Source organism: Lagenorhynchus albirostris, chromosome 11, assembly GCF_949774975.1.
Source record: "Lagenorhynchus albirostris chromosome 11, mLagAlb1.1, whole genome shotgun sequence".
NCBI classification, from domain to species: domain Eukaryota; kingdom Metazoa; phylum Chordata; class Mammalia; order Artiodactyla; family Delphinidae; genus Lagenorhynchus; species Lagenorhynchus albirostris.
In genome coordinates, this window is record NC_083105.1 from 9886830 (window position 1) to 9914622 (window position 27793).

Sequence of the window (27793 nt, forward strand, 5' to 3'; positions counted from 1 at the left end):
AAGAAAAGAAAAGAAAACAAACCCAGGGACATTCCTCCACAGCCACTCACACATCTGTAATTTACCTGGTGATGCAGGGTGAGTACACTGAAGCACAGAGAGGTTTAGTATCCTGCCCAGGGTCACACAGCCATGGGAACTTCACAGAGAAGGGAATCCAGAGCAGACTACAAGTGCAGTGTTCTGCAGAGACCCCAGGCCCATTTTCCTGGACCATCTGGCTCACCTTCAGAAAGGCCTGCCTGTAGACCAGTTTGGGAAGGAAGCCAGGGAGCCGGCAGGTAAGTGCGAGGCTCCCTGCTGGTTCTCATTTCATCCTCACCACGGTCTCTCAAGGTAGATGACACTATTCCACTTTTGACAGATGAGGAAACCAAGACCCAGGGAGGCAAAGCCACACCCACAGTCACACAGCTCTCCCGCAGGTGCCGGATTCTGTCCCTGCCACTGCAGGCAGGTTGCTGACATGCCCCCTCCACCAGGACAGCAGGTCTCTGGCCTCTGACCGCTGGGCTCTGGGGTGGAGAGCCAGGTAGGGAGTGGGCAGGGGGCCTTTCCATCTAATGTCAGGCTGACCCAGGAGCAGGAGACCCCTGCCAGCTTCTACTTCTCTGACGTGGAGCAGCACAGTTCAGAAATGGCGGCTTTCCTCCTGGCTGGTGCGCCTCCCCCGGCCAGGTTCCTGGCAGCCCTGGGCCTGCGCCTTGGGAGCACGGACAGATCGGCAGACCTCCTCAAGCTCATCCTGGCCCTGGGGTTCGCTGCCCCCACCCCGATTCTCCAGGGACAGATTCTTCCCCTGATGCTTGGCCCCGAGCCTGGGGACCACCTGGGGGCTGGCATCCATGGCATGTCAGACCCTCTGGCCTCATCATTCACCAGATGCTTTCCTTGGACAAGCCCCTTAATTTCTCCAAGCCCAGCTTCCGGTAAAGGTGATGGTCACCTTACATCTCACTTTTCAGAGATTTTAGTGAGCTAATAGGGGGTAGGAAAGTTGCCTAGCACCTGATTAACAGGCACTAAAGAAAAGCGTGTTTCTTTCCCTTTCCTTTCTTCTGGGGCAGAATCCTGGATTTCTGGAGGTCCCTGTGGCCGTGGGCCAAAGGGTGAATATTATCAAGGAGATCTGAGACGTCACCACTAGCAAGAGAGCTCTGCAAAACCTTCTTCACGTCCCCAGGTGAGTGGGCCCACCTCTCCAGAGTCCCCGGCCTGGGGAGACAGGCGAATCGAGAGCCCTCCTCGCGCTGAGCCACCCCCTGAGGCCTGCCCCTGCCCACTCTGTCTCTGAACAGAGTCTGTGTGTCTCGTATGTGTCTCTGAATGTGTCTCTTGTGTTGTCTCTATGGGTTTTTTTATATTTATTTATTTGGCTGCGCCGAGTCTTAGCTGCAGCATCGAACTCTTCACCGCAGCACGTGGGACCCAGTTCCCTGACCAGGGATCAATCCCGGGCCCCCTGCATTGGGAGTGCAGAGTCTTACCCGCTGGACCACCAGGGAAGTCCCTCTCGATGTGTTTTTATGTGTTCATGTGTGTCTGTGTGTCTGTGGGTGTGTCTCGGTGTGTGTTTGGAGGTGACCACAAACTTTCCTCTGTCTCTCCAAGTGCCAAGGGAGCAGGGGAGGGCTGCCCCAGGGCTGTTTTGCCCACTGTTGCTCTGAAGACATCCACGAACCACCACAGGTGAGGTTCAGATACAGACACTGAGTTTCAGGCCTGGGGAGACCCAGAGGATACACAGCGCCACCCCTTCTTTATCCTAAAATGTGCAGCACAGATTCATTAATTCAGTCATAATATTTCAAATGAGTTTTTAAAAAAAATCATTTGAAATAAAGATCATTTCATGTAACCCTCACAATAACCCCATGAAGCATTATGTCCCCAGAGAGGCAGCTTCGAGGGCTCCACGGCCCCTGCTACACGAGCACTGACAGCTGCTTCCTGGCTCATTGCGAAGTTGCATCAGTGGCCTTGCCCACCCCACCCCGACCCTGTTTGAGGCCATGGCTGAGTGGGCTACAGGGACAGTCAATCCCCTCCTAGTCCCTCCAGGGCAGGGGGCCACTGGGCCTGAGGCCAGGGTAGCTCCATTCAGAGAGCCTTGTGGCCCTTGGTGATGTGGCCTCCCTCCTGATGGTCAGGACAGCAGTGACCACCCCAGGATGGGCCCTGGAACCCCAAGGACTAAGGAGGTTTGGCTTCTAACAGCCAAAGCCCCGGTTGTTTTTCTGTCCTTCTCGAGTTCTTTCCCTGCTGGCCAGCCCGGTGTCTTTGCCAGCTGCTGCAGACCGTGGTAGGAGAGGGCATCCCCAGCCCCTATCCAGCCAGGAGTATTGTTACCAAGACATGAATCAAGTCAGGTGTCCTGCCAACTGTCACCAGCCCGAACCTCAGGCTCACTGCACTTCACAGACAAGAGGGCCCCCCAAAAAGCTACGTGCAAAAATCAGTCTTTCATTTATAACGCACACAAGAGGCTTGTTAGTGACAAAGAGCTCGAGAAGAGAAGGGGTCCTCCTTCACCTCCCCTGGTCAAGTGAAGAAGCTTTTGAGAAAGGAATAACCACCTCCTAACTACTTAGGGATCCTCGTATCAGCCAGCACAGGCCCGGGCACACTTGTGCCCACAGCACAGGGTCACAAATGCCATGGCAGAGGGCAGGGGGAACTCGGAGGAGGCAGCCTGTGTCCTGATCTTGCAGGTGCAGACCGGCCCGCTAGGCAAGCGGGGAGGTCAGCTCACGAAGCAGGAGGAGCAAAGGCGGGGTGGCGCGAGCAGCCCTGGGGGTTTGGGTTTTTTAAGTAAATAGCTCTTATGTATTGTTTTTAGATTAATTAGTTAATTTATTTATTTTTGGCTGCACTGGGTCTTCAGCGGGCTTTCTCTGGTTACAGCAAGCAAGGGCTACTCTTTGTTGTGGTGCGCGGGTTTCTCATTGCGGTGGCTTCTCTTGTTGCGGAGCACGAGCTCTAGGCACGCGGGCTTCAGTAGTTGTGGCATGTGGGCTCAGCAGTTGTGGCTCACGGGCTCTAGAGCGCAGGCTCAGTAGTTGTGGTGCACGGGCTTAGTTGCTCCGCGGCATGTGGGTTCTTCCTGGACCAGGGCTCGAACCTGTGTCCCCTGCATTGGCAGGCGGCTTCTTAACCACTGAGCCACCAGGGAAGCCCCCTTCATGGAGTATTTGAGGAAGGGTCAGTGTGCTGGGGCGCCCCAGAACACCCCAGGTTCCATGATTCTCTAGGAGGACTCACAGGGCCTGGCCGAGTCGTAGTCATGGCTATTTTCGCAAAAGGATACAGAGCTTGATTAGCAAAGGGAAAGGGTGTGAGGGCCACGTCTGGAGGAAACCAGGCTCAGGCCTCCGAGGGTCCCTCCCAGTGGAGTCACAGGTGCTTAACGTCTGCTTAAGGAAGATCATTCTGGAAGCTTTATGGTGTCTGGAGGGGAGCGGGGACAGCTAGGGGAAGCTGCAAAAATCACCCAGAGTCCAGTTCTGGAACTGGGGTTCACTGGAGAGGACAACAGCACGAGAGGCCTCAGCCGGGCAGAGGGACTGTTGGGCGGGAAGCGGGAGGTGGCCCTGTGCTGACGGGTCCCGGGGGGCAGGGGGGCAGAAGGTGGTACAGGATCCAAGGAGCCTGTCCTGGGAGGGCGGCTGCTGGTTAGGGGTGGGGGTGGGCTGGGGCGTGAGACAGGGGATCTGGGGTGGGCGCTGGCTGCTACACAGAGGCCGGAAGAGGAAGGCGGAGAAATTGCCCGAATTGTGAATAGCTTCAGCCTCCTCGGCCCCTAGAGCAAAACTGCTGCGAATTAAACACAGGAGAATGGAGTGACTGAGAAGCAGGGGATAGGACAGGGAGATGCAGGCGAAAACAGGAGCATTTGAGCACGTCAAACAATAAGCAAAACAGGCATCAGCTCAGGCCCCACCCCGCCCAACATCCCCAACACCTCCCAACACCCTGCACCCCTCCCAACACCCCACACTCCTCCCAACACCACCAACACCACCAACTCCTCCCAACACCCCCCACCCCTCCCAACCCCAACACCTCCCAACAGCACCCACCCTTCCCGACACCCCAACACCTCCCAACACCCCCCACCCTCCCAACACCCCCCAACCCCTCCCAACACCCCCAACCCCTCCCAACCCCAACACCTCCCAACAGCACCCACCCTTCCCGACACCCCAACACCTCCCAACACCCCCCACCCCTCCCAACACCCCCCAACCCCTCCCAACACCCCCAACCCCTCCCAACCCCAACACCTCCCAACAGCACCCACCCTTCCCGACACCCCAACACCTCCCAACACCCCCCACCCCTCCCAACACCCCGCACCCCCAACCCCTCCCAACCCCAACACCTCCCCACACCCCAACACCTCCCCACACCCCCCCACCCCTGCCAACACCCCCCACCCCTGCCAACACCCCACCCCTGCCAACACCCCACCCCTGCCAACACCCCCCACCCCTGCCAACACCCCACCCCTGCCAACACCCCACCCCTGCCAACACCCCACCCCTGCCAACCCCCCACCCCTGCCAACACCCCACCCCCGCCAACACCCCACCCCCGCCAACCCCCCACCCCACCCCTGCCAACACCCCACCCCGCCAACACCCCCCACCCCACCCCTGCCAACACCCCACCCCTGCCAACACCCCACCCCTGCCAACCCCCCACCCCTGCCAACCCCCCACCCCGCCAACCCCCCACCCCTGCCAACCCCCCACCCCGCCAACCCCCCACCCCCGCCAACCCCCCACCCCTGCCAACCCCCCACCCCGCCAACCCCCCACCCCCGCCAACACCCCACCCCCGCCAACCCCCCACCCCTGCCAACACCCCACCCCGCCAACACCCCCCACCCCACCCCGTGACTGAGCTGTCCATGTGTCGCAGGCACTGTCCTGGGCACGGAGTCGCGTAACTCACTCCCAAGCACGTCCTGGGGGCTGGAAAGGTTCGGGGAGGGTGATTGGAGCAAAGACAGGGGCAGCTACGGCAGTGGGGAGGGCTGAGCCTGGGGTGGGCTCTGGAAGGGACCCCAGAGGCAGTTCATTCAGCCCCTGGGTGGGCAGGCTGAGGCTTGCCGCAGGTCACGTCACTCCCAAGTAGCAGCCCCGGTCTACCATCCGTGTTTTCCACACCCTCAGGAGCGTGCACGTTTGCACACACACACACCCCAGCTGCTAAAGGCAAGTCCCGTCTTGGACGAGTGGGGTGAAGGGGCAGCCCCAGGCCATCCCTCCCTGGACCTGCCCTCCCCTCCCACCCTTCGGAATCAAGGAGTCAACATTCCTGAGCCCACGGCTCCGGACCGCCAGGCCCAACAGCCCGGGCCGGTGGCTGCAGGCCATGCCGGTTATGATGCCCAGGGGCACAGACTGGGGGCCCTGGGAGGTGTTAGTGGAGGCCAGCCCATAGGCCTGAGCCAGGTAGGTGACCACATTTAATCTCTGCAGCCCTGCCTCGCTCCACCCATGTGCCACCAAAGCCAGCCACCCAGATTCCCCTTCACCTGGAGGGCTCTGGCTCCCGGGAAGTAGAGACCTCCAGGAAACGGGCGGTGGGGGCCATGCTGGGCACAGAAGGTGGACTGAATGAACTGGGGTCCCCAGACTGAAATGCCCTCAGCCATGACCCAGGGCCCGCCAGCCCTGCACCCTCTCTGGGGGCCACACTGAGTGCCTCGTGATGGGACATGCCTCCCCAGGCAGGCTGCAGTGCTGATGGCTGGGTGCTGAGTGCCCCTCCGAGGTCTGTCCTGCCTGGGCGAGGCATGCCGGCCACACCAACAATAACACTGTGGCAAAGACTGGCCACCTCTTGAGGACTCATGCAGACCCTTCTCCCCAGGCCTTGGAGCACAGGGAAGGGCGGCAATGACCCCCACGCCCCACCCACCCCGTCATGCAGGCCACTCCTCCCGCCCTTCAGGTCACCATCTCTGGCAGCCTCTGTGACTCCCCAGATCTGGGTGAGGAGTCACAGCCAGACCTTGCACGCAGCAGGCATGACGTCAGGGCCCACCACACTTACAGGGCCCACGGAGATGTTTGAATTATTTTTATCGACCAGAAGGGGGGAAAGTGGATATAATCCAGCCTGGATTATATTCTTCTTTATAGCAGCACAATCACAAAATAGAATTTTTCATCCGTTTTTGGAAGAAGGGGCCCACAGAAGTCATACTGAGGCCCTGGTCACGGGGGACCCTTAGAGGCCTGTGTGCCTCCCGGGGCCTTGCTGTGTGGTGATGATCTGCTCACTTGATGGCCTCCCCCAGAAGGGCCACGTCTTACTGTCAGAGCAGGCACACAGTAGGCAATGGGTGAATAAATACACGCTTGTAAATTAAAAAGTGGTTTGCGTTGACTGAGCACTTGCCCTGTGCCAGGCACTGTGCTCAGCTCCTGAGAAACAGACATGCCCATTTTACAGATAAGGACATGGAGGCTGAGAAAGGCTAAATGACTGGCTCGAGTTGTTCACCAGGAAAGCCCAGGTGTCAAGCCTGCACCACTGGCCAGCAATGTCCCCACAGGAGGTGGAGCAGCTGGTGGATGTGTCATTTCCAGGAGGGACAACCTCACATAGATATCAGGCAAGTCCCCCGATGTCAGCCTATGAGTTCTGACACATGGGCCAGCGCCCTTGAAGGCCCCAGTGCCGCCCTGACCTTCCTCCAGGCCACAGCCCGTGCGGGCTGTTCCTCCATGCGCCCAGGCGCTGTGCTGGGGGCGTGATGAGTGATCATTGTAGCCCACACTCTCTGTGTACCAGGCACCAGCCCACCCAACCCTCATGGTACCCCTGGGGGCTGTGACTGTTATTCCCGTTCCAGAACACCGCCTGAGAAGTGGGCAGAGACAGGGATGCGGGAGCCATTCCTTCCACCTTGGGAACTTGGAGGCAAGGAAGCAAGCCTTCATGAGACAAGAGACCTTTGAGTGCATCCATGAACGATTAGGATTTCATTAGGTAGAGAAACAGGGCGAGGGCATTCTAGGCCGGGGCACAGCCTGAGCGAAGGTGTGGGAGTGGAAGGGGCCCCGGGGCGCCGCTGGACTGCAAGTGAGGCCGCAGGGAGTATTGGACTGCTGGCTTTCCGAGGCTGTACGAGGGAGGGGGATGTTTGAAGATTGGGGAGCTGCAGTCAGGCGGGCACTTGGTGCACGTGTATCGAGCATTTATGAGGAGCCAGGCATTGTAATAGGCATGGGGGAACAGAGAGGACTAGGGCACAGTCACCCACTGGAACCTGCCTGGGAAAGTCCATCTCGGTGGGGATCCACATCTGTCCCTGGCGCCCCGGCAGGCCCCGGCGTCTTTCCCTCCTCGACTGGACTTCTTCCATAAAACAGGCCTAACTGCACTTGCCACCTGGTGACGGAGGCTCCCTGGATAAAAGATTCTGTAAATACAGAGCGCTGTCGCCAGGGCTCTGGGCGGGGTGGAGTAGGGAGGCCGCATCAGATTCCCAGGAGGCAGAGAAACAGCCCCTGGGGGGCTGAGGGGCCACCAAAATGCTCTGAGGTTTCCGCCTCTTGGTGGCTGTCAAACGTGTTCCTGCAGCCAGGAAGTCTGACATTAAAGTCCCCCCCACCCCCGCCCCCACCAAGGCTACTCTGCCTGTGATGGTTAAATGACAGACGCCAACAGGCTGGTGGGTGAGGACAGCAGGGAGGAGGAGATGGAGGGGCCTTGGTGGCTGGAGGCGTTACCCTCACCCGTGTGTGCATCTGACACAAGTGTATTGAGCACCTACTAGGATCAGTCCTGCTGCAAGTGTCGGGAATCCTGGGGGAGGCAGACAGGGACACGGCTCATTCCGCCACTACGTGGGGGGGGGAACGGGGAAGCCCGGTCTCTGGAAGCACGGAGAAGCTACCTGACTTGACTTTGAGTCCAGGACAAACCCGTCTCCCTTCGTCTCTCAAAGACCCCGGCGGCAAAAGCCCTTCGTGCTGAAGCAGCGCCGCTGCCCAGCTGACCTCACACCCGAGGAAACAGAGGCCAGGGAGCCTCGCTGGCTTGTCCCAGGTCACACAGCCAGTTGTGTAACAGACAGGACAGTTATTATTTGCATTTTACGAACGAGAGGTGACGTGGCTCACAGAGCAGGCCACAGAGAAAGCAAGCGGTGCACCCGGCCTAGACCCAGGGCTGCAGATCGCGGGCCCCCCCTTGCTTTTCGGCTGATGCGGGACTTGCCACGGCTGCTGCTCCTCTGGGCTGGAGTGGAAGAAGGTTCCAGAGCCCCAGAGCACTCAGGTTGGCCTCTGGCAGGCAGGGGCTGGGGCGGGAGCCAGTATGGGCTCCTCTCACTGAGCTGTTCCTCGGCATCTCCAGCACAGAGCCAACCTCTCCATTAAGCAGAGCGGGCTCAGCGCCCAGGACGCAGGATGCTTCAGGGGCCCACGGAAATGTTTTCATTTCATTTCTTTTAAAACCGGAAGAAAAATTAAGCATAATAATAATAACTTACTCATGAATCAAGCCTAGATTAGTCATCTTTCTACCCACGTGGTTGTAAAATATAATTAAAAAAATTTTTTTTATGAAGGAAGGGGCCACCAAGGCAAAAGTGCCTGGCAACAGAGAAAGCCATCGTGTGGCCCCACAGCAGCGGCTGCGCCGTCAGCCACCCAGAGCCTGTTCCAGCTGGGGCAAAGCTGGCCACCTCTGCCCTGCCACTGTTTATGAAAAGATGACGGAAGAAAGGAGGAGCAATAACAGAGCAGTGAAAAGAGAGGAGGGGCGCTGGGAGAACACTAACAAATGATGGTGGCCGAGCAGAGAGACGAGTCTGAAAGGGCAGAGCGTGGCTCAGGGAGAAGATGGCAGAAAGGCCAGGGGCAGCGGAGACGGGCAGACAGAGCTGTGTGTGATCGCACAAGTCTGACAGGTCCCATCAGTGAGGATGGTCAGGACAGAGGGAGACGCCTCACACAGTCCTGGGAGCCTTGAACAACAAGACCAGGAATTTCCCAGGGGCCCTAATTACGTTCCTGTGCCTGCCATAACAAATTACCACAGATTTAGTGACTTAAAACAACAGAGATTTCTTCTCTCATAGTTGAGAAGACCAGAAGTCCAAAACCAAAATCACTGGACGAAAGTCAAGGTGTTGGCAGGGCCTTGCTCCCTCTGGAGACTCTAGGAGACACTCCGTCCCTGGCTTCTCCCAGCTTCCAGTGGCCGCCAGCATTCCTTGTCTCGTGGCCGCACACTCCAATTTCTGTTTCTGTGGCCACATTGCCCCCTCCTCTTCTCCTCTGCCTCTCTCTTAAAAGGACACTGGTGATTACATTTAGAGCCCACTCTGATAATCCAGGATAATCTCCCCATCTCAAAATCCTTCCTTTAATCGCATCTGCAAAGACTTTCCGTGTACGGGAACATTCACAGGTTCCAAGAATTAGGACCTAATATCTTTGGGGCCCATTATTTACCTACTACAGGCCCACAGAGGCAACACAGTTTAGCAGAGGGCTGCCTCTAGCCAGCCTGTGGCCATGGCCCATGCCTGAGACCAGTGGAAGGCACATGGCCTCTTGCTTTACGAACCAGCACATCCTGGGAAGGGGGTCCTTCTGCCGGGATCCTTGGAAGGGAGTGAAGCAGGCTCTGCAACGGAGGTGGCGGGATGTGGAGACTCCACTGGACTTGGCTAGGACAGAACTGAGGCATTAAGCTCCTTGGGGTGGAGAAGGTGTCAAGAGAAGGCCCCTCCCCTACCTGGAGGCTGACTCTCAATCTGATTTCAATTCTCACTTCACTCATCCCACGTTCAGCAGATACTCAGACATGAGCCAGCTTGTCTTCAGGGAGCTCGAAGCCTAACCCCAGAGGCAAGCACTGTTGTCTTCAGTAGATTGTAACTGCAGGTGAGGCCCCTCTTTTCCGGGTGGGGCAGTGGAGACCCAGGGATCAGGGGGTCATCTTTGTATGGAGTCGACTTAGCACAAGGGCTTCACATTTCCTCAATCCCCTACCCCCAGCGTCTTCCTGTCCTGATTTCATTATTTCTAGTCTCTTCCTCTTGGCACTTTAAAAGTGAAGTAACAACAGTTTCATCTTCCCTTAGAAGAGCTTGCCAGGAAGTGACTCCTCCCAAGCTGGGCACTTTCTGCATCTGTAGAGTTGGCCAGTGGGGAGCCAGGGCACAGGACCCTTGAAGTCAGGCAGCATGTTATTCATTCCATATCTATCAAGTACTCTTTCCACACTCAGATTTGAGTAAAGCAGAGGAATAGGTAACCGGCCTTGCCTTCTCAGCTCCAACTGGGGCAAGCATCCTCCTTCAAATGAAGAAAAGCTTCTGCCATGAAATTTGGGGGCCTCTGAGGGCAGACTGAGAAGTGGCAGAGCTTCCTGCCAAGTCTGGAATCCCAAAATCAATCCCAAAATGGAAAAAAAAAGGGGGGGCTTGGATATGGAGAGAAGCTTCTAATCTCAGTTTTGCCTCGTTCAAGCTGTGTGACTAAGCAAATCACTTAAAAACTCTATGAACCTGTTTCCTGATCTGTAAAAAAAAAAAAAAAAAAAGTGTAGAAATGCCTAAGAAAACTGTTACGCAAGAGATTCCAACAATTGTTTGGGGGAGGTCCTCTAGGGGCTAAGTACACGCTACCCCTCCAGGTGGGTCTTAGGCCAGGGGTTGTCAATCTCCCCTGCTCCCCACTTCCTCGTGCCATCTTCAATACCTTTAAGGTCCTGGCACCCCGGCCCTGTCGAGTCATCTTGCCGAGAGCTGGGCCCCAGAAGGCCGCGGGTGGGGTGAGGCGCATGAGGCAGTACCAGGACAGGGCTCAAGTGTTTTGAGCAACCAGACCGGGAGTCAAGTGCGAAGTCAGGCCAGGTCGAGCCCCCGCTTGCCGGCTCCATCCGAGTCCTCCAGCGCCCAGGGGTTGCCCACTCACCCGCGCCTCCCACGCGCGATTCTTGTCTGGCCTTGCCCCGCCCGTTTGGCCCACGCGGCGGGCGGGGCGAGCCGGAGCCTTTGTGTTCAAACCGCCCAATGGGCAGTGGCAGTGGGCGGTGACGCGGGCGGGGTCTGACCAATGGGCTGCGGTCTGTCAGCGTTGACTGACAGGCGCACACATAACACACTCGGCCACGCGCGCGCCGTCCGGCCCCACTTGCGCAGCGCGGTTCTGCGCGGGCCGCATTGTCCGCCAATCCGCCGTCCGCAGTTCCCCGCGCGCCCCGGGTCCCTGCGCCGACCGCACCTCCCCGGATTCCGACGCGGTAAGAGGGTGCGCCCGAGAGGCGCGGCTGGCCTCGAACGTCCCCGGTCCCGCACGGAGCAGCGGCGGCAGCAGGTAACAGCCGGCCTTGGGCCTCTGGCGGGCGGACGCGCGGGGCGAGGGTGGTGGGCCGGCCTCGCTCCCCTCCCCGCGGGTCCCGGGCCCGGCCTGACCCCGGGGTCATTGTCGGGCTGCACCGGCCAGAGCCGAGCTGCCCAGGCCTGGCCCTTCCTCTCCGGGCCAAGCTGGGCCAGGCTCCAGCCCCGCCCGGTGCACGCCCCTGGACCGGTCGAGAAGGGCCAGCGCTGTGCCAAGGCCGCCGTGACTCATCTCCGCCGCCCGGCCCCCGCCCCCGGGACTGGCCGCTCCACTGGTCAGTCTGGAGGGCGGATGTCTCCGGGCGGGACTTCCCCGGGCCGAACCTCCCCGGTAGGCGAGGAGCGGAGACCCGGCTGTCCCAAAGCGGCCCAGGCCAGTGCCCGCGTTTTCGTGCCAGTCAGGCAGTTTCCAGGGACAGGTAGTTCTCTGCTTCTGTCGCCGCCTGTCATAACTCTGGGAATAGGAGGGAGAGCCATTTTGTTCAGTTCTAAAAAAAAAAAAAAAAGAAAGAAACCAAATAGGAGGCGGGAGTGTGACTTAGAGCAGAGAGGCAGGAAAGGCGCATGGTTGGTAAAAAAAAAAAAACTCCCGCAGGTTTAGCCAGTAGGGAATGAAGGGAGCAGAGTTAGCACCTGGAGCGTTTTGCAGGTCCCACGAGAGAATGTAGTATGAAAACGTACCGCGGAGGATGCCCAAGATCTAGGTTAAGTCTGACGACTGGATGGATACTGCCATATAAGTTTGTGATGGGGGTGGGGAAGGGTGGAGCTGAGAAAGGATGTGGTTCCTCTTAGAAGTGGGAAGGGATGTTTTATTTGAGGGTGTCTTAGCGGTGGGGGGGGAGGCGGGGGTGTTTATTCTGAGATGCAAAAGACTGGAGCTCTGAGAGGCTCACGTCTTGTTTTGTTTTGGAGGACGGGGCCTCCACCTTTTCATCTTGCGAAACCCAGATTCAATGATAAACTGTTTCGTGATAGCAGAACCCCATGAGAAAGACTAAAAGGCACCCCTGGAAGGGTGCTGACTGCTGATGGTTTTCAGCAACCGCCCCCCCTCCAAACACACACACACACACACACACACACACACACACACACACACACACACACCTCCATCTAAATATTTATTTATATTCTTGCCAGCAGTAGCTTGAGTTCTGTATAAACTCATTGCTTTGTTCCCGCCCCAGGGCGAAAGCTTCATCAGCTTCTGCAGGGCAGGGTTAAGAGGAGGAGCCTGTGTGAGCATCTGTAGCTTTCAGGTGGGGAGGGCAGTAGCAGGGGTGGAATTACCTTATAAGGAATGGAATATAGAAAAGGATCCAGGCCAACTTCCTGCGGTGGCTACTACCAATCGGTCCCTTTACCACCATCGGCTAAAACCAGGGAAAGATGCCAGGTGGACATCCTACCTGTGAAGACACCAGTAAGACCCAAGACATGAGGCTGCTTGTTTTTCAGAAGACGACTTTGTAGAATTCTTCAACTGGACTAACCAGACCTCCTGGTTTCTGTAGTCTGAGTTGGGATGTGTTAGAGCCTGTGTCCATCACACAGTCCAGAGAACTAGTAATTTAAGTATCAACGAGGAATATTGGAAGTGCTAAGTCACAAGTACTAGGACCGAAGTATAACAGTGACTTTGTAATACAGGCTGGCAAAGGCGCCATGTTCAGAGTGCTCATACTGGTCATCTGAGATTTTGAACTTGGGTTTCTAGAACTGAAAGGTTTATGAATCCTCCTTGTGTTGTAGAATGCCCCCTTTTGCCACGTCTTTTCACCTTGGCCTCCTCTGAGTCTTCCTTATCAATTCCAGAGCCTTGGTTTTCCACCCCACGTAGTGACTGGTCTGGCTGATAGGGACTGAGGCTAATCCCACACTGGCGCTCCACCTGCCTGTTTTGTTAGTTTGTTAACAAATGTAACAGCTCTGCAGCCTGTTCTGAACATACTGGAGGCTGTAAAAGGCTCTAGTTGGGGACACAACAACACATTCCTGAAACAACTTGAAAACCTCCTGGTGGAGTGGAAGGACCCAGGCCCTGCAACCTGTGAGAGCTGAGCTCAAACTCTGCCACTGTCACTTACAGGCTGGGTGGCTGTGGGCAGGTTACTGATCATTTCAGTGTCCCAGGTTCCCCCCAGTACAATGGGGGTAACAATGCCTTCCTGGATTATAATGGGTGTGTAAGGAGCCGGGTACCTAGGAGGCATTTAACAAAGTATTTTATCGTATCAAGATGCACTGATGTTGCAGCCCAGTAATCACTAATGGGATACGGCATCGGGCGCCATCAGGATGTAGGCAGGGGTTACCGTGCAAAAGTTTTCTGGAGTCAAACTTTGACTGCGGCTCTGAATCAGTGAATACAGCTACGAAGAAAGGAAAGCACGTCCCATCTAAGGGAAACAAGCTAGAACAAGAACAGGCACAGCTCTAGGGACAGGGCAGCAGGGTGAGATGGCTGGGCTGGAGAGCGGGTGCAGGGCAGCAGTGATGAAAGGCATTCATTTAGCATCTATCAGGTGCCACAGGCTCTGTCTCATGTCAGAGGCTGCAGAAGGCCCAATGCTAGCTCTCACGGACCTCCGCATCCAGTAAACTGAGAATTAGGAAATCCTGTGGAAGGTGCCATGAAAGAGGCTGCCCAAGGCAGAGGGCAGAGGGCAGCAGGGTGGGTGGGGCCGGGATAATTAATAAATGCCCCATGTCACCCACATCTCAGGCTGTTTCAGTTGAATCCCGGTGGGGGGTGGGGATTGGCTAGGAGGCAGTGCGCTGTTTCTCCTCCCCTGGAGAGGGGCTGAGAACAGCCCCACGCTTCACATGGCGCCCTTTCTCTCCCAAGACTCTTCAGGGGAAGGGTCCCCCGCCCACCTCATCATGTCTCGAAGAAGCCAGCGCCTCACACGCTACTCCCAGGGTGACGATGACGGCAGCAGCAGCAGTGGGGGGAGCTCGGTGATGGGCAGTCAGAGCACCCTGTTTAAAGACAGCCCTCTCAGGTATGGGATCGCCACTTCCAGCCCCACCCGCCTCCGTGGGATCGCACTGACCTGCAGAGCACATGTCTTGGGCGGCTCACTGCGCAGCCTCTTCGTCTTGTGACTTTTGTGGGCAGAGATCAGATACCCATGTCTGGTCAAAGGGGACATTCACACCTCTGGGGATGCCAGGGCCCAGTGTTGTTTCTTCTCTCCATGCTGTAAGCCGGGCTGCTGCCCTCATGTTCAGAGAACAGGAAGTGGGGAGAGGCAGCTTCAAGAATAAGCCAGGCCGGAAACCCCAAAACCGAGAGCTGGGCTCACAGGAACCCATGGTGCCGTGGATGGCTCTGCCAGTCTGGCCATCCTCCCCAGACCCACACCCACATGTGCCACTGTCTGTAGGGCCTCCTCAGGGCCAGCGAAGCAGCTGAGGAGACGAACAAGTCCAAGGGGCACCAGGATGTGAGCTAAGGCAGGCGCCTGCCTCACCCTGCCCCCTTGCAGATGTGAGGCCGAGCTGACAGCCCCTGAGGCTTTGACTAGCTCTAGAAGGCCAGGTTGGGTTTGTCTGGGTTTTCAGTGGGTTGTAGAAATTACTAATCCATGAGGAAGCATGAAAAAACACTTTGGCTTTGAAGTTAGAGACTTAGATTTGAATCCTGACTCCATCGCTTACTGATGGTCTCGCCTAACTGCTTGTGAGATTTAGAGATAACGGGAGCACAGAAAGTACCTGCTTTGCGCGGTAGACAGTCAGCAGTTGGGAGTTGTTAGTTGCCTAGCAACAAGGCCGCGCCCCCCCCCCCCCCCCCCGACCTTAGGAGGGCAGAGCACTGCCTAGAGCCCCGCTTTCGCTTTCCTGGCTGGGCTCAGCTCCTGCCTCTCTCCTCCTGCTGACCTCCCACAGGACCCTGAAGAAGAAATCCGGCAACATGAAGCGCCTCTCCCCAGCGCCACAGCTGGGCCCCTCCTCCGACAGGCACACCTCCTACTACAGCGAGTCTGTGGTCAGGGAGTCCTACTTTGGCAGCCCCCGGGCCGCCTCCATCGCCGCCTCTCTCACCAGGAACTCCATTCTCGACGACCAGCTGCGTGGTGACCCCTTCTGGAGTGAGTGTCCACAGCCTTTCTCCTGGGCCTCTGCTGCCTCCGGAGATGTATGGTCCAAAATCCCCCCCGGGGGTTTCCTAACCGCTGCGGGGCCAGAAGAGGGGCTCCCCACCTTCGGAAACCCTTGGGAGAGCAGCCGAGTGTCTGAACTTCCAGGCCCCTTTAGACGATGGAGTAGCCACGTAGCTGCTCCAGGCCTGGGAGACGGAGGGGCCGGTCCTAGTTCACCCTCCCTTGACCCAAGGGAGCTCGGGCGGGGCTGCCCATCAGAGATGCTCCTCGGGGTGTCCCCGCGAGTCCCTCTGGAACACCCTCCTCGGAGCACCTCTGCCCCAGGAGAACCCCGCGTTCTTCCCTCCTCAGGTGAGGACCTGCGGGTGAGGAGGAGAGACACAGGTGGCACTGAGAGCAGCAAAGTCAACGGGCTCCCGGAGAACAAGCTGTCCGAGGACTTCCTCGGGTCGTCCTCGGGCTACTCTTCCGAGGATGACTACGTAGGTAGGCGACGTCCTCCCTCCCCAGCCTCAGGGAGATGCTCCGCCAGGTTCCCGGGCTGCTGGGGAGGTGACGGGAAGTAGGGGAAGGCGCCCTGACAGCTCGAGAGAGCATGGTGTCCAGCTGAGTGTTGCTGCTGTGCCCCCACGGTGCCCTGAACCCAGGCCTGGGGTGGCCCTCGATAGCGCTGGGATGCGACCGCCTGGCCCCACGAGGCCTTGAGCCGCCTGTGGCCGGTTCCCTTATTTGACTCATTTCCGGCAGGTGTTTAACATGGAGCTTCACACGCAGGAGGTGCTTGATCCCTTACTCTAGGTCTGAGTGGTTTGAGGGGTTGCTGGTGAGAAGGAAGCAGACAAGGAGGCCAAGGGAAATAAAATGTCAGAAATCTAGTGCTTCGCTTCGTCAGCGTTTACTGGCCTGCTAGCTGCCAGCCTCTGTCACTTGGGGATGTGAAGGAGAATGACACACGGTCTCAGCTCACAGTCTAGAGGAGCAGACAACTGACAGTCTCCATGTCCCAAGGCTCTTAAGAGTGAGGACAGCGGCGGTCCAGTGGTTAGGACTCCGCGCTTCCACTGCAGGGGGCACGGGTTCGATCCCTGGTCGGGGAACTAAGATTCCGCAGGCCCTGCGGTGCACGGCACCTCCACACCAGAAAAAAAGAGTGAGGACAACTGGGCGTCTCCTCTGCTCCCCTGCAGGCTACTCGGAGACGGACCAGCAGGGTTCAGGGTCGCGGCTGTGGAACGCTGTCTCTCGGGCGGGCTCTCTTTTCTGGATGGTGTTCGCTTCTCCAGGTGAGTGCCGGCTGCTCTGTACGTGATGGTTTCCATTCTCTCTGGCAGTCACTTTAACCCATCTTTCTGCGGTTGGGTATCCAACCCGTTAGAAAGAGACTGTAGGGATAGCTCGCTCCAGAATAGTTACGGGGAGCCCGGAGCCACGGGAGCACCCTTGCTTGAAAGCTGGGCGGAGGGCGTTGGCAGCGCAGGCGGGTGGCATCACAGGACCTGGGTAGCGTGGGACAGGACGGAGGTGCACTGGCGATCAGGGTTGGTGTCGGGGCAGGGAGGACCGCTGGTGGAAACACACAGGCCCAGTGGTTCAGGGTGGCACTAGGCTTGACGGGCCCTCTTCCAGGCCGGCTCTTCGGACTCCTCTACTGGTGGATTGGCACCACCTGGTACCGCCTGACGACAGCTGCCTCCCTCCTCGACGTCTTCGTTTTAACCAGGTAAGCAAGACTGACAAGGAATCAGAAGGCCCCAGGCAGAAGGGGCCGATAAAGCATATATACCTGTGCGTGATGGTTTCTCTGAAGGTTTTTTCTTTCCCAGTTTACCTGCGGCTTTTATTAGTGAGCGTGGAGTGGACACCCAGAGCCCCTTTTTCTGCCTGACAGTGGACAGGACTTAGAGTCAGGTGCAGGGAGTGTTCTGGAACGCAGCTTCTTGGCCACTTCCTTCCGAACGCCAGCCTAGCCACTTCTGATCTCAGACGAGCCCAGCCTTACTCCTGCTGGCCAGGCCTTAGGCTCTAGCCAGCAAGTGGTGTTTCCCAGAACATTCAGCATCGCTCTCGGCCCCCCGGTGATCTGGACCCCCAGTGTTTTCCAAAAGAAAATACTGCCTGACTAAGGAGTTACTTTTTTTTTCTTCTATATTTGCTTGCCTAGAGGACACCTGTCTGTGAAAGTTTTAGGTTATTCAGAGACCCCAGTATTTACTTATTTATTTATTTTATAAATTTATTTTTATTTATTATTTTTGGCTGTGTTGGGTCTTCGTTGCTGCTCATGGGTTTTCTCTAGTTGCGGCGAGCGGGGGCTACTCTTCATTGCGGTGCGCGGGTTTCTCATTGCAGTGGCATCTCTTGTTGCGGAGCATGGGCTCTAGAGCACAGGCTCAGTAGTTGTGGCGCACAGGCTTAGTTGCTCCGTGGCATGTGAGATCTTCCCAGACCGGGGTTGAAACCCGTGTCACCTGCATTGGCAGGCAGATTCTTAACCACTGTGCCACCAGGGAAGCCCGCCCCCCCGCCCCACCCCCAGTATTTATTTTTGATAACATCAATACAGTTCAGAGTTAGAATTGTCCCCATCACTCCAAGCTTTGCAGGTAAAGCATCCAATCTGGCCCTGGCAAGATGAGAGGCTTGAGGGTGTCTTCTCTAACTCTAGCTCAGCACTCAGGAAAAATCTCTAGGAACTCCCTGGGGGCATATAGAGGCCCTGGAGCCCTCCTGACACCTCCGCCTGCCCTCTCCCCCCTCCTGTGGTCCAGGCGCTTCTCATCACTGAAGACGTTCCTGTGGTTCCTCTTGCTGCTGCTGCTTCTGACCGGCCTGACCTATGGTGAGCTCATCCACTGTCACGGGGAGGGGTAGAACGAGAGCTTGTGGAGATGGGGCTTGCGAGCCAGAGGGGCAGGCAGAGTGTGGGCCGACGCTGGTGCTGAGCAGAAATGTGAAAACTAGAGAGACAGTGATCAGCTACAAAAAGGGGAAGGAGGCAGGACGAGCGGGGTCGGATGGCGCCTGGGCAGCATCCTGTCTGGGTCTCCTGGGTCCTCAGGTGACCAGTGGGTGAAAGGGGAAATGCTCCGATCCACTGATCTTGTCCTTGGTTTGGGTTGCTACGCTGGACTGCCTAGCATGTCTAGAGCGTCCTTGCAGCCCCAGGGGCTGGAACATGCCTTAGTACAGGAATACCGGGGTAAAAAGCAGGGACTCTGACACTGTTATTAGCAGTCATTTTCCCTCCATTCCAAATCAGGAGGTTGTCTGGGTGAGTGAATTACCATTACATCAAGTTCAGTCTTCAGCTGTCTTTAGGATCAAAACAATGAAGTAGTAAAGAGAAGTGAGAGCACCTTTTTGCACCAAGAAGTACCTGTCATCTATAAGATGCTCCACGTTGTTCCAGTCTCTATCGTTGAACTTTCACATTTTTTACATAGTTGTAATCATTATGTTTATATATTTTGTGTTCAGCTTTTGATTTGACAATTTCACATGAGTTTCACAGTTTCCTATGAGTTGCCCCTGTGGCCCCCAGGCTCAGTTTTACCAATTTATAATTAAAGACCATGCTTTATTATTATTATATTTTTAGAGATGGTTTTATAGGTTTAGCATCTACTCAAGTTGTATTTCTTTAATTTCTACCAAGGTAGAACATCTTTCCAAGTGTTGATTCCCTTGTTTCCTATTACAAGAACAGCTTGTTCCTATCCAGTGGAAGCTGGGCATTGCCCTTAAAATAATAATGACCTTTTATAATCTTACAGTGTTTTGTTCAGGAAGCATACTCCCTTGTGTTATCTCACAAGGTTGTTTGTTTCACCATCCCCATGTGGGGTTGGTGGAGCTGAGGTTCTCACGGTGTCATGAGATGCATACGGAAAGTCTGAAAGGCAGAGGGGTGGAGTGACCAGCTCCGGGAGAGCAGTAAGTGAAGGCCTGTCCGGAGGGTCTGACTTAAAGTCTGGTGGTCACATGCTTCCTGTTGCACCTGCTCGAGGCCAACAACTGAGTGGCAAGTGTGACATCTTACCAGGGTGGAGACCCCACAGCCAATATGGCTTTTTCAGGCGCTGTCAGCCCCACGCATACATGTACACGCACACACGGCACGTGCATAGCTCAGGAGTAAACACATCGCAAACAGGTAGCCCCTAGAGCAAGATGCAAATGTCTGTGTGGTGGCAGCCTTGTGCTCTGTTCCGGGGCAGCAGGCAGCCTTTCTGAGCAGGTGGATTCTGTTTCAGTGATTCTCAACCATGGCAGCCCATTAGAGTCACCCGGGGAGCTTTTATTTATTTATTTATTTTGGGGGACCATGCTGCACAGTTTGTGGGATTTTAATTCCCCAACCAGGGACTAAACCCACACCCTCGGCATTGAGAGCTCGAGTGCTAACCATGGGACCGCCAGGGAATTCCCACCTGGGGAGCTTTTAAAACTCCTTATGGAGGGATCCCCCAGGCCCGCGAACTCACTCTGGAGGGCGGGGCCAGACACTGATTGTTTCAAAAGCTGCGTGGGTGATTCTGATGTACGGTCTGGACTGAGGACCACCGTCAGGCCCTCTGGGTTCTACTGTTGGATCATCCCCAACTTATGATAGCCACTTCCTCCAAGCTTTGCCACCTGTGGAAAGGTGAGGATTCCTGAGGGGACGTGAGGATGCGTACACGCTGGGATTGTCGGGTGGAGGCTGCTGCCTCAGAGAGTGGCGGGAACCTCCACCCCTCATACCGCCTTTGGCCGGGGCAAGGCTCCCGCGAGCGAGACAGGCTGCTGGTGAGCGCTGCTCATGAGGCTGCCGTCCGCGCTGTGGCCCCGGCCCGGGTTAACTGCCCCCTCCTCTGTGTGCAGGCGCATGGTATTGCTACCCCTTCGGGCTGCAGACGTTCCACCCCGCCGTGGCTTCCTGGTGGGCCTCGAAGGGCAGCAGTGGGCAGCGTGCGGTATGGGGTTCCAGAGACTCATCCCCACATTTCCAGGTGAGCATCTTAGGGTCGCAGCCTCCCGCCTCGGCCTGAATTTGCCATTGAAGTCGTCCCTGCCCTTCTTCCTCACACACACAGCTGAAGAGGTGCTGCCAGGACACCTTTCTCTGCTGTTAGTGGTGCAGGTGTTGGGGGGTGTGTTGCCTGTGCTTAAATATGACTCAAAACTGCCCAAAAGTTAGTTGCCATCCTAAGAGGCACGGAAAACAGAAGGAAAAGGAATAAGACAAATTGTCTTGCCTACCTTGTTCCTTTTCAGTACAATTTCACGAATCTTTACTGAGTACCTTCTGTGAGTCAGGTAATATCCTGTTCTGTTACCTATTACCATAGATAAACCACCCCTAGAATCAGTGCCTTAAAAGTACCAGCACTGGGACTCCCCTGGTGGCGCAGTGGTTGAGAGTCCGCCTGCCGATGCAGGGGACACGGGTTCGTGCCCTGGTCCGGGAGGATCCCACGTGCCGCGGAGCGGCTGGGCCTGTGAGCCATGGCTGCTGGGCCTGCACGTCCGGAGCCTGTGCTCCACAACGGGAGAGGCCACAACAGTGAGAGGCCCGCGTACCGCAAAAAAAAAAAAAAAAAAGAAGTACAGCATTGGATTAGCTCGTGAGCCTGCAGGTCCTCTGGGTGGCTTTTCTGGTCTGAGCAAGGACAGCTGATCTTGGCTGGGCCCCCTCACGTGTCTGAGGTTAACTGGTGGGTCAGCAGGGGCGGGCTGGTCTAGGCCTGGACTGGGCAGGTTGTACCTTTGCTGTCCAGCAGGTAGCCTGGGCTTGTTCTCATAGCGGCCGGGCAGGGTTCCAGGAGAGTGGAATCATGCCAGACCTTGAGGACTAGATTCAGAACTAGCATACTGTCACTTCTGCCACATTCTATTGGCTGAAGCAAATCTCAGAGCCAGGCCAGATTCAAGGAGGGGGAAATAGACCCCACCTCTCCATGGAAGCACCTGCGAAGCCACATTGCAGAGGGCGCAGATGCTGGGAGGAGGGCAGGACATTTTTGCAACCCGCCAGAGGCTAAAGCTGGATCCGGCCCAGGCCCTGCCCTCAAGAGGCCTGCAGTCCAGTGGGGGGCGATGAGTGCACAAACCACCGGCGTGTGTGTGTGTGCAGGTCCCGGGGTCTACGATGAAAATGTAAAACGCTTTGTCCTCTGATTAGAGTTATTTGAACTTTGCTTGCACCCTGCTGAATTTAATTTGCTATCACATTTTTAACCATTTATTTTGGTAGATATTACTTTCCTGACCCTGATTTTATTATTTCACAAAATAACGATGTGTTCTGGCATCTTTAACTTTTCTTTTTTAATCACTAGTAAAGACAACTCAATTTCAGGACCACGTTTTCTGTAAAACGGGGGAAGTAAAGAATGACATATCTTTGTATTTACTTTCATCTGCATAAAGACACTAATAAAAATAGTTGCCTGGTTTGGGAAGGCTTGGTGGTGAGGGCTCTGGGTGGATGGGGCAGAGGTTAGGAGCGTGAGTTTTTGCTGTTTGCTTGCTTGCTTTTTGAGTCATGCAAGTACTGCCTAGTTTAAAAACGGATTTTTTGCAAGTCATAAGCCCGACCTCTGTACTCACTAGGCTCGTGCCTTTTAACTGACAGTCGACAGACTGTGTTTTATAATTTCATTTGGGTGTTTCTGGGATTCTCTTCCCTTCCTCTTTAGGAAGCACTGTTGTCATAAGTCCCTAACCTCTGTGGCTTTTCCCTCCCCGTCCTGCCAGGCTGAGCAGCGCATTCTGTCCCGGGTACACTCTCTGGAGCGGCGCCTGGAAGCTCTTGCTGCCGAATTTTCCTCCAGCTGGCAGAAGGAGGCCATGCGGCTGGAACGCTTGGAGCTGCGGCAGGGGGCTGGAGGGCAGGGGGGCAGCGGCAGCCTGAGCCACGAGGACACCCTGGCGCTCCTGGAGGGGCTGGTGAGCCGCCGCGAGGCTGCCCTGAAGGAGGACTTCCGCAGGGACACCGCTGCTCAGATCCAGGTGGGGGAGGGGAGCTGAGGGGCCCGTGTGGCTGACACCCTGGGTGTGTGGGGTGGAGGGGGCGAGGCCCTGCACCCTGACATGAGGGAGACAGCAGTGTGTCATTCAGGGTCAGACGGCTCTACCACTTGGCAATTACCTTCTCTAAGACTTAGTGTCCTCCTCTTTAAAACGGAGACTCTCCTGTCTGCCCTGCCCCTGGTTGTGAGAACATGAGATTGTAGTGCGCCTGTAACGCCCATGTAGGTGTGGCACACCATGCAGGTGTGCAGTAAAGACCAAGAGGAGTCTTGCGTGTTTCCAAGAAGCACTGTAGCAGAAAGGCCAGGAGCTGAAGTTTGCAATCAAACAGGCCTGGTTCGAATTCCGGTTACACCACTTACTGGTTGTAAGCGGCCTCTGAGCACGACTCAGTAAAATCCTTGGCCTCTCTCCTATGCCTGATAGGAAGAACTGGTCACCCTGAGAGCAGAGCATCAACAGGACTCAGAAGACCTCTTCAAGAAGATTGTCCAGGCCTCGCAGGTTGGTGGGCTTGGGGGCACTTGGAGCCTACGGTGGGGCGCTGATCGAATTCATCATCTGTTCTTGGGCTCAGAGAGACACCTTGGCCCCTAAGGGTCTGCTTAGGTGCAGAATGGGGAGAAGGGTTGTGAGTCTCCTGACTTCTGCTTGAACTGAATCCACTTGGGCTGGAACACTCTGCAGAGACGCCCTGGGATCATGCCTGAGGACAGGAAGGGCTGCTTTCAAGTGGCCTGTTGTGCTGGGTACACATGCTGAACGAACGAGTGAACGGGTGAACGCCTAAGCACGATAGACATGGGCCGAGACTCCCACAAGGACCTCAACCAGGAGGCCAGTTTGACGTTTGCTAGATCAGTCAGGAGGCCCTGGGGTGGGGATGTGGTTAAGCAAAGACCCCAGAGGGAACAGATCCTGCTCTGGAAGACTGACTGCTCTGAGCCTGACATTTCTTGTATTGGTCCCTTCTTTCTGCTTATAGGAGTCTGAGGCTCGACTCCAGGAGCTGAAGTCTGAGTGGCAAAGGTAACGCGCACTGCCGTCTGTCCTAGGCCTGCTCAGCCCCAGCCTCCCCATTCCCATCCCCAGCTAGGACTGGGGAGCAGAGCCCCGGAGCAGAATTCTGATTGTGTCCCAAGCAGAGAGGGAGATGACTGAAACCTAGCTCAGGATCACCTGCTCAGAGCCTGTCCTTGAGGTGCAGTGGAGGTCCGGCAGGGGTTGCAGGCATTGCAAGAGAATTGGGATTCATGGATTCATTTACAGATGTACCGTCTTTTCTGTACAACCTCATGCCGGCTGTATTCCCATGCCCCAGATATCTGTACTTGTGGAGGATGTGAGCGCTGAGGCAGAGTGAATTATGGATCTGGGCTTAGAAGGGAAATGGGATACTGTAATAATTAGCTCCTTGGGATATGCAAGCCAAGTCACAGGCACCGGAGCTCTGTTCTACAGCCAGAACCTCCAAGAGTGAGCCTTGCACTCACCAGTGAGTGGTGGGCACACACTTATATCAGGTGCCAACTAGGGGATCCTCTTGTTCTCCTCAGCATAGCCTTACCCCTCACCAGAGATCCAAGGCTTACTCTTTCTTCTCTGTCTGGGAGTAGGATGACCCAGGAGTCCTTTCGGGAGAGTTCCATGAAGGAGCTGGGGCGGCTGGGGGTTCAGCTGGAAGGCCTGCGGCAGGAACTGGCAGCCCTGACCCTGAAGCAGAGCTCGGTGGAGGACCAAGTGGGCCTGCTGCCCCAGCAGCTCCAGGCTGTGCGGGACGATGTGAGTTGGAACCATCCACGTCCCTTGCTGAATACCCCTCCTCTGAGACAGTCCTAGCAGTTTGCAAGGCAAAGAGCCTCTTGCCCCCTGCTCTGGACTCGGCACAGATGCTGGCTTTCTTGGACAGAAGTTCTTCCTGTTCTCTCATTGATAACATGAAGATTGTTCATAACTCTTTCCTCTTTGTGGCCTGAGCAGGCACGTGCTGGCCCTCCCCTCGCAGGCCTGTTCCTCACTCCCTGTCCCCTCTACCCAAGCCAGGCGCCACCCCACCCTGGCCAGGGCTCTGCTGTGGCAGCTTCCACTGTGAGCCTCCCAGAGTGAGACCTTTCTTTGGTCCCTAGGTGGAGTCTCAGTTCCCTGCCTGGGTCAGTCAGTTCCTTCTTCGAAGTGGGGGAAGCCGCACTGGGCTCCTTCAGCGAGAGGAGATGCAAGCTCAGCTGCAGGAGCTGGAGAGCAAGATCCTCGCCCACGTGGCCGAGATGCAGGGCAAGTCAGCGAGGGAGGCCGTGGCCAGCCTGGGGCTGACACTGCAGAAGGAGGGCGTGATTGGGGTGACAGAGGAGGTGAGGACTGGATGCCCCTGGACACCCCCGCCCCCCGCAATGGCTAATCCACCCAGCACACACGCACTGCTTTCCTCCCTGGGAGCCATAGAGCTGCACAGTCCCACACTGCCAGCTCCCTGGCCTGTTCTGTGACCTAAGTGACATCCAGGAGGCTCCGATGTTTGCTTTGGGGCTGGTGTGGAAGGGTGGAGGTGCATGCCTGAGCAACGGCACGTGTCCGGACTGGGGAGGGCTGAGCCCAGGGGTTCCTGGCCCCTAACAGTGGGGCCACGGAGGTGGACGAGTCTGCTTCCCATCACAGCTGCTCGGGGCGCCTGTGTTTTAGCAGGTGCACCGCATTGTAAACCAGGCTCTGAAGCGCTACAGCGAGGACCGCATCGGGATGGTGGACTACGCTCTGGAATCGGGAGGTGTGTGCACCTCTCCTCCCTTTGCTGGGCCCCTTTCCCTACGCTGGCGGGCCCCCTGGCATCTGCTAGGGTAGCTGTGGTGTTAGGAAGCAGGGCTTGAGGTCGGCAGAACTCACCCAACCCAGCGCTCACAACAAAGGCGAGTGACTGCGTGGGAGAAGCGGGACGTGCTGAGCTCCATCCTCGGTCGGGAAGAGGCGGGCGGCGCTTGTAGCTGCTCTGGGGTCCGGGTTACGTGTGAAGACTGGTCCTCAGAGAGGGGACGGGCAATGGTAGTCCCTGCCGGGGTTCCCTTGGCTGGCGAGCTGAGCTGGTTGTGTGGGTCTCCCTCCCCTGCTGGAGTCCAGCCCCAGGCGCCCACCTGCCTTTCTTTCCTGTCTCAGGGGCCAGCGTTATCAGTACCCGATGTTCCGAGACCTACGAGACCAAGACGGCCCTCCTCAGCCTCTTCGGCATCCCCCTGTGGTACCAATCCCAGTCTCCTCGAGTCATTCTCCAGGTGGGGGCCCTGAGCACACCGAGTCGCCTGCGTAGCTGGGTGACCGTCCCCTCCTGGGTCATTGAGAGCTGCGCTCAGGGCGGGTTGTCTTTGTCACCTGCCATGCGCTGACCCGACGTTCTTCCCTTCCAGCCAGACGTGCACCCAGGCAACTGCTGGGCCTTCCAGGGGCCCCAGGGCTTTGCTGTGGTTCGCCTTTCTGCCCGCATCCGCCCCACTGCTGTCACCTTAGAGCATGTGCCCAAATCCTTGTCACCCAACAGCACCATCTCCAGCGCCCCCAAGGACTTTGCCGTCTTTGTGAGTATCCCACCTGGGGGCTAGAGGGGCTGTAAGAGGGCCCTGTGGGTCTCTATTGAGGATAGAGTTGGGATCGTTCTTTGGTTGAGGGGAAGGGAATAGATACGGAAGAGACGGCGCCAAGGTGGGAAACAGCACTTCGGTCTCAGTTACCTCGGGCTGCGGAGGAAGAAACGGAGGCCTAATGAGTCAAGTGACTTGTCACAGATCACACAGCGGCCCTGTGTCCAGAGCTCAGGCCCCCTGCAGTCCCCGAGGAGGCTGGCGCCTGCCCCACCGGGTGGGAGGGGACCAGTGGGGAAGCGGGAGGGAAGGCCTTCCTCCCCGGGGGCCCGTGTCTAAGAGCAGGCTCTTCCCTCCATCCTTTGCTCTCTTCAGGGTTTCGATGAAGACCTGCAGCAGGAGGGGATGCTCCTTGGCCAGTTCACCTACGACCAGGATGGGGAGCCCATTCAGACGTTCTATTTTCAGGTATGGGATTCTGTTCTGCTGGCAGAGGCGTATATATGTACTTTCCCACCCATTCAGCAGATGTTTTCTAAGTACTTGTCCTGTGCCAGGCACTGGGGGTTCCAAGTGAGAAGTCACAGCCTAGCCCACCCACAGCCCGAGGTACGGAACAGAGACCACTGTCCCTGCGGCGTGGGAGAGGCGCCAAGTGCACATCAGTGCAGGGGCGGGGGAGGGGCCCTCCCAGATGGGCAGTGCTGGGGAGCTGCCTGCAGAGGGTAGGTATCCGCGTGAATGTGGCCCAGCTGGGCCTCACACAGCACGGCGTGGCTGGGCCACCGCTGGGGGGCTCCTGCCTCAACTTGAGTGGGCATTGGTCTCCTAGGCCCTTGTTAGAAATAGATCCCCAGTCTCCAGCCCAGGTGAGTCTCCGGTAGGTGGCCTGAGAGCCACACCAGGGGAGTCCTAGTGTGAGGAAGTGGGTGAGGTGGAGAAGGGACAGAGGGGGGAGAGAGGCAGGCCTGGCTACCAGGCAGAGAGTTTCAGCCCTCAGCTGAAAATGAGCGTACGACACAGAGGACTGATGGGAACTTGAGAAAGAAAAGAAATTCTGCTTAATTCACAGTGAAGGAATTCTTTTTCACCATCGACATACGTCAAACTCTCCATAAAGGTAGTTCTGTTCACGGTCAGAGAGCTCCTGTGAGGTTTTCCCAGTCTGAGATGAATCATGCTGGGGCTCGGTTACAAGGCCGTTTTTATGTGGCCGTGGGCTGGGCCTGGCGCAGCCTGACATGCGTTGGCGGCCCCTGTGGGACCTCTGAAGCCTGTGGGGCTCCTTGGCCCACCAGGTGGAAACTGAGTTCCAGGGTCTGAAGACAGGAGCTTTGAAGTCCGGTTCTCTAGAGGCCCGGGGGAGGGGGCGTCTGGCCCTAGGTGTGGCCGTCTCCCCTCTGGTCTGAGGACTCCCACCCCTGCCTTCTCTCCCCAGGGCCCTAAAATGGCCACGTACCAGGTGGTGGAGCTGCGGATCTTGACTAACTGGGGCCACCCCGAGTACACCTGCATCTACCGCTTCAGGGTGCATGGGGAACCCACCCACTAGGCCTTGTCTGTGCCGCCGCCGCCGCCCGCGGGGAGGCCAGCTCCTCTCGGCACGTGCCCCCTGCTCTGGGGGTGGCTGCGCAGCACCCCCGCCTCTGCCCCCGCACGCTTGAAGCGCACTGGCTTCCGGGAGCGGGCAAGAAGAGCCCCTGGCCCAGCGGAGGTGAGGAGGAGCGCGC

The 27793-nt window shown here is 56.9% G+C and overlaps 1 protein-coding gene across 5 annotated transcripts; it reads left to right on the forward strand.

Annotated features, from left to right (window-relative positions):
- Nucleotides 1–1072: 1072 nt before the first annotated feature.
- On the forward strand, nt 1073–27793 carry SUN2 (Sad1 and UNC84 domain containing 2). Of its 5 annotated transcripts, none has more exons than XM_060166472.1 (18): nt 1073–1183; nt 14226–14382; nt 15272–15474; nt 15838–15972; nt 16674–16769; nt 17113–17206; nt 18255–18325; nt 20350–20477; nt 22225–22479; nt 22927–23004; nt 23486–23529; nt 24117–24282; nt 24627–24848; nt 25177–25261; nt 25645–25760; nt 25893–26060; nt 26439–26531; nt 27502–27793. In XM_060166472.1, exons 2-18 carry the CDS (start codon nt 14261–14263, stop codon nt 27613–27615), a joined length of 2190 nt encoding a protein of 729 aa, XP_060022455.1. In that variant the 5' UTR covers nt 1073–1183; nt 14226–14260; the 3' UTR covers nt 27616–27793. The 5 variants fall into 5 exon arrangements, with proteins under 5 accessions (XP_060022455.1, XP_060022454.1, XP_060022456.1 ...); XM_060166471.1 differs by lacking the exon at nt 1073–1183 and adding an exon at nt 11123–11351; XM_060166473.1 differs by lacking the exon at nt 1073–1183 and adding an exon at nt 11503–11649.

Coding starts and splice junctions, on each gene's coding strand:
- SUN2 (XM_060166469.1), top strand. CDS start 11,667: ATGTCTCCGGGCGGGACTTCCCCGGGCCGAACCTCCCCGGTAGGCGAG. Junction 15,475..15,837: donor GCGTGGTGACCCCTTCTGGA/GTGAGTGTCCAC, acceptor TTCCCTCCTCAG/GTGAGGACCTGCGGGTGAGG. Junction 25,761..25,892: donor CTCCTCGAGTCATTCTCCAG/GTGGGGGCCCTG, acceptor CTTCCCTTCCAG/CCAGACGTGCACCCAGGCAA.